Genomic DNA, 14,661 nt, shown 5'->3' on the forward strand with positions numbered 1-14,661 from the left:
TGCTTTCGCCTGCCGCGGCGACGCGGAGGAGGGGGAGGAGGACCGGATGGGTGTCTCTACGGGCAGTGGGGCAGTCCATTCTGAGGGTGCGCCGCCTGTAGAAAAAGCACCGGGGCGCCTAAGCCGCCGCAGCAGCAGCACTGTGTGCACTGTGCCGGCCTCCCCTATTCTTCGCTAATTTGGCCAGTCTCCAGCTCCACCGTTTGCACGTGTTCCTACTCCCGACTCTGGCACTCTGGTGCTTACCAGCGTCGTTTTTGTTGGCTGTTGTCACTGTTCCTGTTCTGTGGTCACTGTCGCCTCGATCCTCCTGTCCCTGTACGCGCGGACATCGTTGCGCGCACAACGATGGCAGACCGTCCTCCAGAAAGCGACACCCCAGTGAAGAGGAAGCGAACGGCAATACGCAGAAATGACCGAACTTTGGTCGTCGGTGAATGGTGGTGATGGAGACGCGTCGGGATTTGAGGAGTTTTTGCACGCCGACAACGCAGTAGCAACAAATGAGGACCTCACTGACAAGGCGATCATTGCTGCAGTCACCGGCGCGGAAGACGACAGCAGTGACGACGAGGAGGAACCGGAAACCCATGCAGGTTGTGTCGCATCAGGAAGCGGCGTCGCAAATGATCGACTCCCTGCACGATTTTGTGTTTGCTAAAAACCTTCCGCTCGGCCACGCGCAGCAGTTGGACGCTTTGCAAAAAGATGTCAATAAGATGGCCAGTAAGCAGTCGAAGCTGACTGCTTACGGTTTTCTACCAGCTAAAAAGTGAAAAGTGTAAGCAACTTCCCCCTCATTAAGTGCTCTTGTTTATCATGTTCCCCTCATTAAATGCTCTTGTTTGTCACATTTTCTTTGTTATTTCCGGCATAACCCGCTTACAGTAGAACCCCGCTGATACGTTTTTGAAGGGACCGTAGGAAATAAACGTAAGAGACGGGAAACGTAAGAGCCAAAAAACAGGAAAAACGGCAAAATATTTAGTGGTACAGAATTTTATTTCAATTCTTACGAGCAGCACGAAAATTGGCGCGCTCAGCCGCGATCTAGTCGATGGATAGAAACGCGGAGCTTAGGACGGACTTATCCACAGAAATGTAATCAACGTATGTGATTTTTTTAACACCAACAGCTGTAGGCATGAAAGAACTAAGCACACGCAATCACGACTGGCGCGGCGAGTCCGACCGCGGACCGCACGTACGACCATGCGAGCTCCAACCACCTCGAACTCCTCCCGTTCTCCGACAAATAACGATGATGATGAGTCTACGCCAACGCGATGGCAGAAGTGAATGCCAATCTCGAAGGCTTTGCTTTCGCAAGCAATTACGTCATACACGCCATGTTTGTGCAATGCAAATCTCAGAGCCTATGCTTTTGTCAATAGTGTGTCAATCTCGAAGGCCTTGCTTTCGCGAGCAGTTACGTCATAGACGCCATCTTTGCAATTTGAATCTCGAAGGCCATGCTTTTGTTTGCATCAATTGAAAGATTCTGTTGCTTGCGCCTCTCATGCGGCTAATATTACGGTCAAACGAGGCCAAGCTGCTTGAAAATGCGCCATGGCCGCTCTCTTTGGTAGTCACTCGGTCGGCTCCGGGCGCACTTTGCGACGTATCATACGGGAACGGTCCGACAGTTACGACGTAACAGCGGGGTTCCCAATACATTGTATCCTATGGGAGCTATGCCGGGACCGGCGGAAAATGACGTAACAGCCGGGAAAACGCAGCAGTGAGGAACGTAACAGCGCGGTTCTACTGTATAACAATAATCGGTTATAACAATGATATTTTCATGGCACCCTCAATATTGTTATAAGTGGACTCGACTGTATTCGAATTACCTTCAACTTCATTTCGAACCGGAAATGTTATATTCACGCAAAGCTAGTTCCAATTCTTAAAATATTGCATAAATTAGCTGGGTCAAACTAAATACGCCCATGTTTTATAATATGCAATATATGCTATTCAATTCAAAATTATTTGACCAAGTCACTATTTGCTTTGAACCTTAAATTTACTATTCACACACCTCTAGTAAATAGCTGATGTTTGTTGCAAGGTGCCTACTTATCGGTATCAGTATCATTATTTCTTTTTTGCACACATACACATAAATAGGGAAGGAAGTAAAAGGCACTTCATGCTATTGACAAAGGCTTCTTAACCAGTGCTTGGAGACAGAGAGGCACCTCGGGAACACACACACACACACACAAATTTTATGCATCATGGAACACGATCGATGACACACTTTTCCACACAGTTGTTACAAAAGAGCCAGAAACCTATGCACCTGTGCACCTTTACATGACAATTTAGTACAGCTTCCACATAAGTTTTGTGCATTATGTAATATTTAGCGCTGATAAGTTATTTTTTCCAATTAGTAACTTCTTTTTCAAAAGCCTGTAGACTAATGCCAAAATTAGTGCTACTTTCCAATTCAGCAACTAATTGCAATGCCTGGTATGTTTTTATGACACGGCCTATGACTTTTTGTGCGTGTGCTTATATTCTACTGTTTTTTGTTGAAGAATGATAAGTAACTCTGCCCATACGAAGCTCTTCACTTGTTCTTTCAGATGTACAAGCTGCCGGAGATCTCGTGAAGACTTCAACGCCCGACAGTGAGTTGTCACGCAAACTTGACGCTTACCTAGCTCTTTAGTTAAGGCTATGGTGTCACGTTTGCTAGTGGGTGTGGCAGCCCAATTTCTAGGGGGTACAGTGCAGACACAAATGTGCACCTAAATGTAACTGCACTTAAAAGACTTCATGCAGTTAGTCACCACAGTGCTTTTCATAATTACATTGTGGTTTCGGTGCGTCGCACCAGAGCCTAATAAATGTGCATATGATGGTGTGCTCGCTAGTTTCTGGTCGGTATTTGTTTATTCATTCATTGGTCAGTGATACGATTGCTGTAGAAGAATCGACCACTGGGCTTGTTGGTAAAGCTCTTGAACATCTTGTACCCAGCGCAAAAAGAATGACGTGCACAAGAGAAGATTGAAGTGCCGCATTGTGTCCTTCAGTCGTCTCTTGCTTGTAGTGTTATTTTTGCACTGTTTTCAAGAGGTTTTCAAGATGTTTTCAGGATATGATTGCTGCTCCAATTGTGCCAAACTGCACGAAGAGATGATGCCTGCTATATTCTTACACATCTCAGCAAAAATCGCATAATTTGCACCGAATGTGCGACATCACATCGTTTTTGTGGTCTTTCAGGGCAAAAGGAGATGGCAGGCACTCGAAATGGGTATTGCCAGGCAGCAGTGATGGCAGTTGAATAAAAATAAGTAGAGCTGTGCGAATAGCAAAATTTTGGGTGCGAAGCGAATTCGAATAATAAAGATTGAGTGCGAATCGAATCGAATAATTTCAAATAATTTTCGAATATTTCTCAAACATTTTTCGAATAATTTGAAGTGAAATTACAGAAAAAGTTGCAGAGAATCCCTAAGTATGTTCTTGTGAGATCGCAACATGAAAGTGTTTCTTTTTGCTAGGTTGATGAAGCTCTGGTGGGGTCATATTTCATAGTTGTCTTTCTTATCAAGAATGAGGCAATGTAGAGGCCGAATTGTATTTATGTACATGATTCGGTGCAACCAAAGTGTTGCCGACAACACTTTACACGTGATAGGCAGGGATGCCATTCCTCAGCCTCTCCTCCTCTTTCAACTTCTGTGGAAGGCCAACTGATGTGGCAGACAAGGGTGTGCTCCCTTCAAGTCCGGAGTTCCAATTCTGCCTCGTGGACGTCGATATATAAGAACATCTGAAATTTTGGATGCTAAAAAGCTTCGGCGTCCGATTTTTCGGACTTCCTGCCCAAATTTCAGGTCCAAAACAGCATTAATTGAGCCCCCAACTCTGCCACATCTTTCATCTCCATGTTGGAACCAGCGTTTTCTTGAGTTAATACATTTGCGACCGTAGTGGAGCTTGAAAGGCAGCTTTGCCGCAATACCGGGGTGTGATGAGGTGAAGCACATTGAAAATCTAGGGACCACTTCCAAACGGACGTTGACTGTGCCTTGGCAAAGTTTGATTGTAACGAAGCTTGAAATGCAGCTTTGCCGCAATACCAGAGTGTGATGAGGTGCAGCATATTGAAAATCTGAAGGGGTCACTTTCAATCGGACGTCGACTGTATTTGTTTTTGGGAAGTTCGAATAGTAAAATTCCAGTGCGAATCGAATAGCAAACACTATTAGAAAAATATTCGAAATTTCGAATATTCGGACATCCCTAAAAATAAGGCTGATTAGGTTGACTTGTGCCCACTAAAAGAAAACTGTACAACTCGGCTGTGGTGGCGGCAAACATGTTCAGCGGTCATCGACGAACGGAATGCCCACTTTTATCGCCCGCACTCAATCTAAAGGCTGCATCTGCTGTTACAGCTTGTCTTATGTAAAAATGACTATTTAGCTACGTGCAATCGATTACAGAAAAACAGATTGAATTAAGGTTGCCTTTACAAAGCAAAAAATTATTTGATCAGCTGCAGTGGTTGCTCTGTCTCAAGGCCTTCTGTAGTTGTGTCAAGGGCATGCAGTGGCTAAACCTAAAACAAGATCTTTAGGACCTTCTTTGGAGAAGTAGCTAATCACTGTGTGGGGGATGTTACAAGGAAGAAAAGAGGTAAAATATATGTCTACAGTGAGTGCGGTGAATATACGTTTTTATTCTGTGCCAGTCAAGTAAACATGCCTGGCTTACGGCCCTGTGAAAATATCTCTACCCATTAAAATGATGGACTCCTGGTGGCGGTCGAATCAATTCCTTCTATATTTAAACTTAAACCAAGGAGCCTTCGTGCCTGCTTGGAAATCTCGCGCTTTGTCTTGCAAAGTTAAATTTTATTAATGAGAACTAACAGACAGTCTCAGTAATATTGTGTCTAACAAAGAAAAACGAGCCCTTAAAACTTAAAAGTCATCTTCTTTCCTTCAAGTTAAATTTTTGTCATTTTTCCCGTCATATATATATGCCTTCATTGGCAGTTCAAGCTGTGCAATTTCATGTCTTACTGCAAATGAGTTCTGCGTAATCCTGCAAGGTGGTGGAACAGTTAAGAAAGGGATAACTGATGACCATCCATTTGTAGCAGCCTCAAGGAAGCCTCAAGGAAGTTCATATAGATTTCTTGGAAAGGAAAGCTTCTTAGTTGAAGAAAAATTCGTCCTGGTCTGGGGATTGAACCCGGGACCAACGCCTCTCCGACGTGGTCTTTCTTCTACCAGTTCAGCTAACCGTGCTAGCAGTTGGCAGGATGAGTAATTGGCATGTCTAGCTGTGTGCTGCCCATCATGTTTGGGCTAAAACGCAGGTATGGTCAAGCTTCTACATTAGTTTTTTCATGCTGTCTTCCCCTTTCTTTTGTAAAAAAAGGGAATTATGTAAAGTTTCATTCAGTCATTCATAAAATTCCAGTCATTTTAGACCTTGTCGCTATAATATTCTGAAAATGGTTGTGTTTTTGTTATTTTTCTTCAAAATTTTGCAGCTGCCACGGTATGGGCGAGAACCAAGGACTTTGGCAGGGCACTCCTATCGCCTAATGAAGTCTTCAAGGTTGGTGAGCAGGATGGCAATTTTATCTCGAATACATGGCAATTCACTAAGGTGCGGAATACCACACTCATAGACAAGGTCACACATGCAGTGTGAAGGGTCAAGAAATCATCGATCACCTCCCATGCCGCTATTTCCACTTCCAAGAACACCAGGCTTAATTAAGGTTAGCTGAATTAAACTTACTTATGCTTTGCTTTATTAGGCGATACCATGCTTAACTAGGTTTAATTAGGTTTGGCTATGCTTACCTTGGCTTAACTAGGCTCACCTAAGCTAAACTTGTCCTAACGCGGCAAAGGCAAGCTCGGTTGAGTTTTCTGGTGACGGGTCACCAGGAAACTTAATTATGCTTGGCTTTACTAGGTTATACGACGCTAGCTACGCTTAGTTAGGCTAATTAACTGGCGTAAAATGCGATTTGTGCTAGGTGCTCGAGCTGGCCCCGCCACAGCCGCTACGTAAAACAGTGGCACAGATGCGGTGGAGCAAAGAAAGCAACACCCAGTTGACGTTTTGTCCACGAGCGCCATAACTATGTCAGACAAAGTGAGATGAGAGGCCACGTGATGCGCATGCACACAGCTGCTTCAGTGGTGCTCTTGACAGCAGGTGCCACGTTGGCAGATGGCACGTTGATGCATTCTGCCACACTTGTTTTATTTGTTATATTTTTGCTCACACTTGTACGTGCACATGGGGTTCTAAACAGGAGGGCAAGCTGGAGGCTGAAAAGATTGTGTTAATGCCAGTCCTGCAGTTTGGTGGCGTTGACACCGGCAACTACTGAAGTCCGTGACCAGTGACCGACGAGCTACTCACAGCAACCGATACTCACACTGGCGACTGTGGCATACCTTTATTCACACATGCGATTGCTTCTGGGGAGCTATTCTCGATGCGTCCTCCTAGTGGACATGTCCATTTCGGTGGAGCGCATTGTTACTCAAAAAACTGGTGAGCCGTGACGTCATCGTGCTCTTGACCATGTCGATGCACCAAACCCGCCAGCACATTCCCAGAGTAAAAAGAAAGAAAGTGGACGAAATGTGCAGTAATAGTTCACTTAAACATACTTGACAAGTCTGAATTCACATACTATAAACGTGTCCAGATGTTTGGGAACAATGCAGGAAATGCATACCGATCTTCACAGGCGCGTTAGGTGGATGGCTAACGTGGTAGAGTTCATGCATGGCCTCAGAGATGTGCGCCCAAAAGCGGATCTCTGGGAGCTGCGATCGTTGTGTTGAAGCGCATTCCATCGCTCTCATTTCTGTTGAGAGCTGTGAAAGCTTCATGACGTCAAAAGTGACTGGAAGAACTGGAAACGGGGTGCGCTGTTTGGTGAACTCCAGCCAATCAGTGGCAGCAGAAACAAGACAGTCCACTAGATGGACACGTCGAGAATAGCTTCCCTATTTACGTCTGTTTCATTGCCGTGGCCATGCAAAATAATCTTTGAGGTATTCCTACATCAGGCTCTTGCTTTGATGATTGGTTCTGCAGCTTTGCAACTGCAAGTCGTGGAGCTAAAGAGTCCGTCCGTGTATGACGTCACCAAAACGCTCACATTTCGACTAAAGCGACCATTTGCGACCAACTTGGTTGTGCGACGCCTGTAGTGTACTGAGACAATAAGTTGATCATCAAAGCACGAACTATTCATCTACGCCACAATATACTGCAATCAAATATACAAATGCAGTAAAACCTCGATGTAATGAACTTCACTGTTACGAAATTCTCGATATAACAAATATTTCACTTCAAAAGTTCAAGTCCATAGAACACCACGTATTTTGAACCTCCACTTGCAGTAGACTCTCAGCAAACGGAAATCTGTGGCCACTACACTGCTGACGACATTGTTCAGCCGTGCCCATGAAGACAGTGCCAGCCTATTCCTTCTTTGTCTTTCTCCATGGCTCAAGTCATGCAGTTCCAGCACTGTGTGCCTCTTGTGTGCAGGTGCATGCCTTTGTGAACACGCTCAGTGCTTTGTCATTGTCTTCTGTCCCGTCATATGTCTCTTACTATTGGCAGTTCTATGACAGGAGCATACAGATATGAAATTGCTTACAAGTTGTGCAATTTTGTTTTCAATCTTTATTCCTTACTTCAACAAGTAAGTGGCCAGTGTAGCATATACCTTCGGTATCGGACATTATTTATTGAAGGGATTACCTTTGTGGTCATTGCATCACATGGCTTTATGGTTCCAAGGAACTGTGGTTATATTTTTAAATACAGTCGAACCCCGCAATAACGAAATTGGCGGGGAAACGGGAAAATTTCTTTATTGCAAAATAACACAATACAAGTAAGGAAATGACCAGAAAAACGAAAGTTTATTGCCAAAAGTCTGTTAGCTTGGCTTGTTGGCTTCTGCCATGCAGTACACGCATGCACTTTCTTTGCTGTGCAGCAAGTAGTCCCTCACGACATCATCATCGTGCGTTGAGAAGGACGCCCGAATCGTGTCGAACACACCTCATGGGTTGGAAGGCTTCTCCGCATGGCTTGCGCCCTGCTCCTCAGTGTCTTCGGTTTTGCGCACGCTGTTCAAGATGGCCTCGTCGTTCAACTCTTCATGCACTATCACTTTTCTTTTTTGCTTGCAGTAGCTGCATACCACGCGGTTCAAACTGCAATATGCGACACTTCACGAAAGCAGCACTACACGAACTGTGTATGTGTACGTACATGATGCATCGCTGGACGTACACAAAGCATAGTCACGTGCCAGTAACAAGCCGATAGCGATGCGACAGCGCTTAAAAAAAAAAGTATAAATTAAACATGGCGGCCATAACGACATTCGATGCGGGCAACTACTTCCAGCAGCGTGCCGATTTTGTAAACAAAGATGGCGGCGCCCACGCAAGCGTAATATGTTTAGTTCTTTTGCGCAATTTATGTGTACAGCGGAGACGAGTATATTGCGTTCGGGAAACCTTGCGTCAATTTTCGTTATTGCAGGATTGCAGTTAAGCAACGTTCTGTTGTTGAGATGCATTGTTGAGATGCATATGGGGAAATGCATTGGATCCTATAGGCATTCGCCGGGGACAAGAAAATATTTCGTGGTCATGGGAATCATGTTGTTGAGGGCTTTCGTTATTGTGGGGTTCGACTGTACAGTTTGTTTGTTTTTTTGTCTCAGGAGGCGCACCAATCTAGTATTCTGGATAGGTCGTGGACTTCTCCGGACAGCTCTGCCATTGGTCGCCATGGTAGAATTTTTCGTAAGTATGGTTGACTTTTGTTAAATCTGTCTTTAATATTGCCAGGTTGAGTAAAAAGCCAATACACCCTGCTGAATCAAATGTGCTTCCACTCTGCGGGTGTAAAGCAGATATCTAAAGTAGAAATGGCGTTGGTGTTAAAGCCTGAGACACTAGAAAAGTACAACACAATTCTGAACATCTGGCCTGACAAAAATTCTGATGTTGTCGCCAACACACGGAGCACAGCAATACTGTTGGTCTCTCATCAACCTATTTGCCCGAGCAGCTTTGTGTATGACAAAATTTTAACTTCCTAATATATTTATTGTACAGTAAAAGCGCGTTAATTCGTATTTCTAGGGACCGGAAAAAATGTCCAAATTAACCGAATGCCCGAATTATCGAATTGTCAAAATTAACACAATAAATACACGAGTTTTTTCAACATACCTTTACTTTACAAAGTAATCGCGCATGCTTGTCTGTTTTCGAGCAGAAATTTGCGGGGACACAATTTTTCTGAGCCCTTCAAGGTGCTCAGCAGCTCACGTGCTGTCTGCTGTGCCAAAACAAAATTCGTCAAGGACGACGAGGGCCTCCGCGGCTCGCTTCACAGTATGAGGGGGGCTGTGTGGCTGCTCCTCTTCAGGATCTTCGTTCTCGGATTCATCGCCATGCATCACTTCCTTGACAATTTGCTTATCAGTCAGAGAGCATTACGCGAGCTGACCACCCACCGAAGAAGGACTTCTTTCAACTCTGGTTGAGCTGCTGTTCGTAGCCGCTTTCTCGATGCGCTGAACTTCTCACCTTCAAATGCCTGCAGAATTTGCTCCATTTTTAACGTATGTACCAAGAGTAGTTCTTTTAACATTGAACCTCTTCATCACTACTTGTCAGCAGAGCCCATTTTTCAAGGCACGCAAAATTTCTACTTTGGTGGTGAAGTCCTTGGCCTCGTACTTGGGCCGCTTCGCCAGTGTTGCCATCGGTGGAGCGTGCGGTCACACGAGAACTCAGCACAAAAGCACTAGCAACGATCAAGCTAAAGGAGCCGTACTGAATTGTTCCTCGATAAAGCGGAGTTCAACGATGCAGCACACCAATGGGAACAAAGTGGCACTGCCAAACCCACGTGTGAAGAAACTCAGTAATTGACGTCCATGGCGACGCTGAGTTTGCACTTCACTTTTGTTCCAAATTGTTCTTTTTTCGTTTTCAAGCCTCGCCAGCGGCCCGAAAGTCGCCGAATTATTCTATTTGCGGTCAAATCTGTCCGAAATAACGAGCGCCCAGTCTCATAGAGTGATGCGTATAATTACAGGGACCAGATGACGTGTCCGAATTAACTGATTTTCCGAATTGACGAGAGTCGAATTATCAAGCTTTTACTGTAGTTTGTATGTGGTGTTTTTGTTTTATTGCGATAGCAATTATATGGACAGTCTCGGCTGGATTTTGCCGTCGCCGCCGTCATGCACCGTATATGTATAAGTATTTATATATATATAAAGGCCCCAAAGAAAAATAACTCAGAAAAATGCTTCCGAAGCGCGGAATCGAACCAGGTACCTCTTGCTCCGCAGCGAGCGGCGCTATCCACTACGCCACGAAACGCAGATCCTCCACGTAGCTAATGGCAAGCGTTATATACACACCATTTAGCGCTGGACGGACTCAGAGACAGCAGGCGATAATAAGCGTTTCTTCATTACCAGCGAGGTGGCGCTAGGAGCCCGACGGGCGCATTTAAAAGTCGTCGGCGAGCTCGCTCGCTTCTGATATTTGCGCATAGGAGAAGCTTGCCCTTCCGCTGTCTGCTCGCGCGGTTTTTTCGTGGCGAGGGGTAGAGGAATGTTTCGAGCTTTCACCGTGATGTCCATGTTACGGCGCGTATGAATGTCACTCGAGCTCAGGGACGCCGCCAAACGAACAAACAGAAGATGAGCGCGAACTATCAAGTGTCACAGCTCGACACTTGAAGCACGCTAGTTTCCTTCTCTGCTTCGGCCGCCTTTGCAACAGAAGCGCTGTTCAAACTGAGAGTATCCATTGGCGAGCCTCACTTCGTATAGCATTAGTGCCTTGCTATCGCATTCATTGCTTCGCCCTTGCGGCGAAACTGACTTTTTTCATCTTGTCAATCCCTGAAACACATTTGAAAAATCTTTCAGAACTTATTCCGTTCTTGTTGTTTCGGTCTAATGATGTCTTAAAATGTAAAATCAAGGACAAGTTATAATTGCAGCTCCACATTTCTTCCAAGTACCAATAGCTTTGGGGCTGGATCCCATTCACTACTCCCCCCCCCCTTTTTTTAATGTGTGGATTAATGTATGCGTGTGCATTGTGTGTGTTTATGTACTGAGTGTTGCATGTAATCTGTGTGCTAAACTGCTGGCTCACTTGCATCTGAATTATTGCATAAACGGGCATATTTTTGCACATTTGCCAGCATTACTTTCCTCCATTGCCCATAATGAGTCTGAAGTGATCATTGGCTGTGGTCGTAAAAGTAAATTATACATTATATTCCACTGCAGTGGAAATGGCTTTGGCAAAACAGTTTGTTCACTACAGCTGTTACAGCTGGCGCTATCATATTCGTTGCTGTAGAATTGTCACATTTTCATGGCATCACAGCGGCCACTCACTTGGGATTTCTAATGGATTGAAGAGTTATTGGTACAATCTTAGCTAGCGTGAAAGAGCCATTCGTTGTCATGTCATCTTATGGTTGGACCTCATAACGAAGTTGGTCTTGCAGCAAACTACTTTGTTTGGTGCAAGCTTAATTGCGTTAAAGTTCTGTCTTTCAGTTGTGTAAATGATTTCACGCACATGCAAAACCTTGTTCTTTCGTTACATTTTGTGCAAGTGAAATTGTGAATTTATTACAAGTGGCTTTAGAAGCAAGCCCCAAGCAAAATTGAGTGGCGAGTCTAGTAAAATCACCAAAAACGCATCTGTAGCTTTGTGTGATGCTGCGGAAACTGCCACAAAGCGGCCATTTTTACTGAACACAGTACTGAATCCCAGCGACTGAAACTTAAACAGCAAGAACTCTGCCGGGCTCACATCAGTACTGATGCAGCCCTGATATAGCCCTGATGTGAGCCCAGCAGACTTCTTCCTGCTACCAAAACTCGAGGGAAGCCAGGAAGGTCACTGAAGGAATGTAAAGAGTCTTTTTACTAGCTGTATCGACACCAAAGGAAACTATTTTCCAGAATTTAATGTGTACCAATCGGATCAATAAATGCTTTTCACAAGATCCAGTCTCATTACTTTATGGACAGACCCTGTATGTACGTAGTTCTTACTGTGCTAATATTAATAGCCCTACAAAGAATGCATTACTGTTTCTTAAAGTCATGGCAATTTCACATGCAATTTTGTATCAGTGGAAATGTCCCACCACAATACGGATAGTTAGCATGTGCATGGCCAACATAATTTAAAATGGTGGCACGGGGAAACTGAGTATGTTATTGCTGGGTAGTCGTTGCCCATAAACTTTACCACAGAGAAATCTCACTTGTTTCAATGCACTCGCTAGTGCATTATCATAAGGGCACGGTTCACTCTGTTCGAATTAGAATTACATGAATGGGGGGGGGGGGGGCATGTATCGCTTACATTGCGAGATGCCTCAGCTTGATTTATCCTTCATTTTTTTGGTTTGTAATAGGCCTGAGTGACTACATGCCAGTGCTGAGTGACTCCGTTCTAGCCTCTGCAAGTTGTGCCTCTCCGTTGAAGGTTGTTGAAGAGGTAGAAGAGGAAGTGGCAGTTGAAGAGGAGAGCCAAGCACCAGGTCAGTCCTTGCATCTGAGGCAACCTCAAGGAACTTATATTTATTACGACATTTCAGTGATTAAACTGTGTGTGTGCGTGCATGTGCATGCATGCACACGTATTTTTGCCAATTTTGTTATTTTTGCTATCGCCAAGAAAACTTGAAAAATAATCTTCCGACGTTATCAAGCGCAGTGATTCCACCCCAGTGCCAAGTGCACCAAAGTGCGCCAAAATAGATTTACTGCACCATGCTGATAATATCGACGGAAATTGCGTCAAACTGCACCAGAGTCTTGGGTTTGGGCCCGTCTATCACAGCGATCGCACCACCGGCGCGTCAAAACATGTGCAGCTTGATCTTGGGGCCATCAAAGCTGCTCGACAAGCTGCACGGCTGCGGCGCGAATCGGATCTTCAAAATGTGAAGGACCGTGAAGCGGTGAGAAAGCACGCGTACCGGCAGGCAGAGCCCGAGGCTGTGCGAGCACGTGAAGTGGCTGCAAAACGCATCAGGCGGGCTCTGCCCGAAGGCACCGACGCACGCTTCCAGCGGGACTTCCTTGATAACAGTTTCGGCCATAGTTGCGGTGTGTGCGACAGATTGCGGTTCTCAAACAATCTAGTCGCAATATCTTCCATCAAGAAGGACCACGCTCGCGCCAATGCCATCGCCGTGCTGCAGCGCGAGTTCGCTTTGCCCCACTCATCATCATTCACCACGTGGATATGCTGTGATTTTTTGCTTACTTTTTTAAAAATGTCACCTCATTAATAAAAGCACGCGTCCTGATCGGAGCAGCCGCAATTTGGTTTTAATATGCACAGCTGTCAGTAGCAGGCCCGTCGGTGACGGCGCTCGCGTCGGAAGGCCCACTGTGAAAAAAAAAAATCACACTTTCGTTTAAAAGCGAGGCAATGAATGCGATACCAACAAATTGTATTGTTATATGAAGTAAGGCTAGCAGCTAACTCTTTTGGATCCAATCTCGCATAACTCAACTAAACAGTAGGCTTGTATGAATGTTCGAGCAGTTCGAATATTTGAACGAATATTACAGTATTCAAATTTGCTTCGAAACGAATTTAAGTTATTCTAAATTTCGAAGTATTCGAAATGAACAAATAGACATTTATAAATCGCATGTAACCCCTGTAAAGGTGGTTTCACTGCAGTGGAGGGGTGCTGTACCGTGGATACGCCCATCCAGGGGAAATACGCACTGCCGCGAATCCCCATTTCAAGGTTAAATTAACATATTACCCTCACATTGATTCATCATTTTTTTTAAGTTTAAAAGCTCGTTATACCGGCTTAAATGCTTCAGGTATAGTAAATTCTAAATTGTAACATATTTTACAGGTTATCACTTGTATTCTGCCGAAAGTCAAATGCTGCTACTATTCAAAGTTGCTTCCACTTCCCTTTGAACCAAAAAGAATGGGGATCTTCGATTTTCGGACTTCTGGCAGTTCGCTGGCAGCCAGAGCTAGCCAGAGGGTCAGCCAGCTAGTTCCGGTTGGGACAGGAAACAGCGTCTTGGTCACGTGCGTGGGAAGCCCGAGACAAACCGAAGCTGCCCGAAGATTTTAATATTGAACGCTGGGACAGCCAGTGTAAACGTAAACAAACGCTACCGCCGTGGCAGCAAACGAAACTTTGCGCCGCGTGCGCGTTGATTTTTTCTGCACTGCCCGCTTGAAAATATGTGGCTATATTTCCCGAGTATACGCATTTGGGATACGATCACGTACGTTCGCAAGATCATGCGCAACTCGCCCCATCCGTGAACAAAACAGCCAGCTGGCGCACGGCGCCACGAAAGCGATGCGAGGTGAGCTGCCGCGCCGCTAACGGCTTAACCAGCTCACGTATGCTTAGTGCGTGTAACAGTCGCTGCACAACACGACGCGAAAATCTCGCAAATGTGGTTGTGTCTCCAAAAGAGCTCAAGGATCTATCGCGTACTACGTCGCACACACGCGTTGACCAGCTTGCGTTTTGTCAGAACTTGAGACATGCGGTGGTATCGGT

The 14,661-nt window shown here is 45.1% G+C and overlaps 1 protein-coding gene across 3 annotated transcripts in view; it reads left to right on the forward strand.

The window, feature by feature from the left end:
* LOC119372552 (protein NEDD1) overlaps window positions 1–14,661 on the forward strand; it is a 74,971-nt gene that overhangs the window by 36,040 nt on the left and 24,270 nt on the right. For all 3 annotated transcript variants that reach the window (XM_037643034.1, XM_037643035.2, XM_037643036.1), the window contains exons 8-11: window positions 2,598–2,642; window positions 5,531–5,598; window positions 8,765–8,846; window positions 12,520–12,645. In XM_037643034.1, coding sequence (XP_037498962.1) covers window positions 2,598–2,642; window positions 5,531–5,598; window positions 8,765–8,846; window positions 12,520–12,645 — 321 coding nt within the window. The remainder of the gene's footprint in view (window positions 1–2,597; window positions 2,643–5,530; window positions 5,599–8,764; window positions 8,847–12,519; window positions 12,646–14,661) is intronic.

Source organism: Rhipicephalus sanguineus, chromosome 10 (assembly GCF_013339695.2).
Source record: "Rhipicephalus sanguineus isolate Rsan-2018 chromosome 10, BIME_Rsan_1.4, whole genome shotgun sequence".
NCBI lineage: Eukaryota > Metazoa > Arthropoda > Arachnida > Ixodida > Ixodidae > Rhipicephalus > Rhipicephalus sanguineus.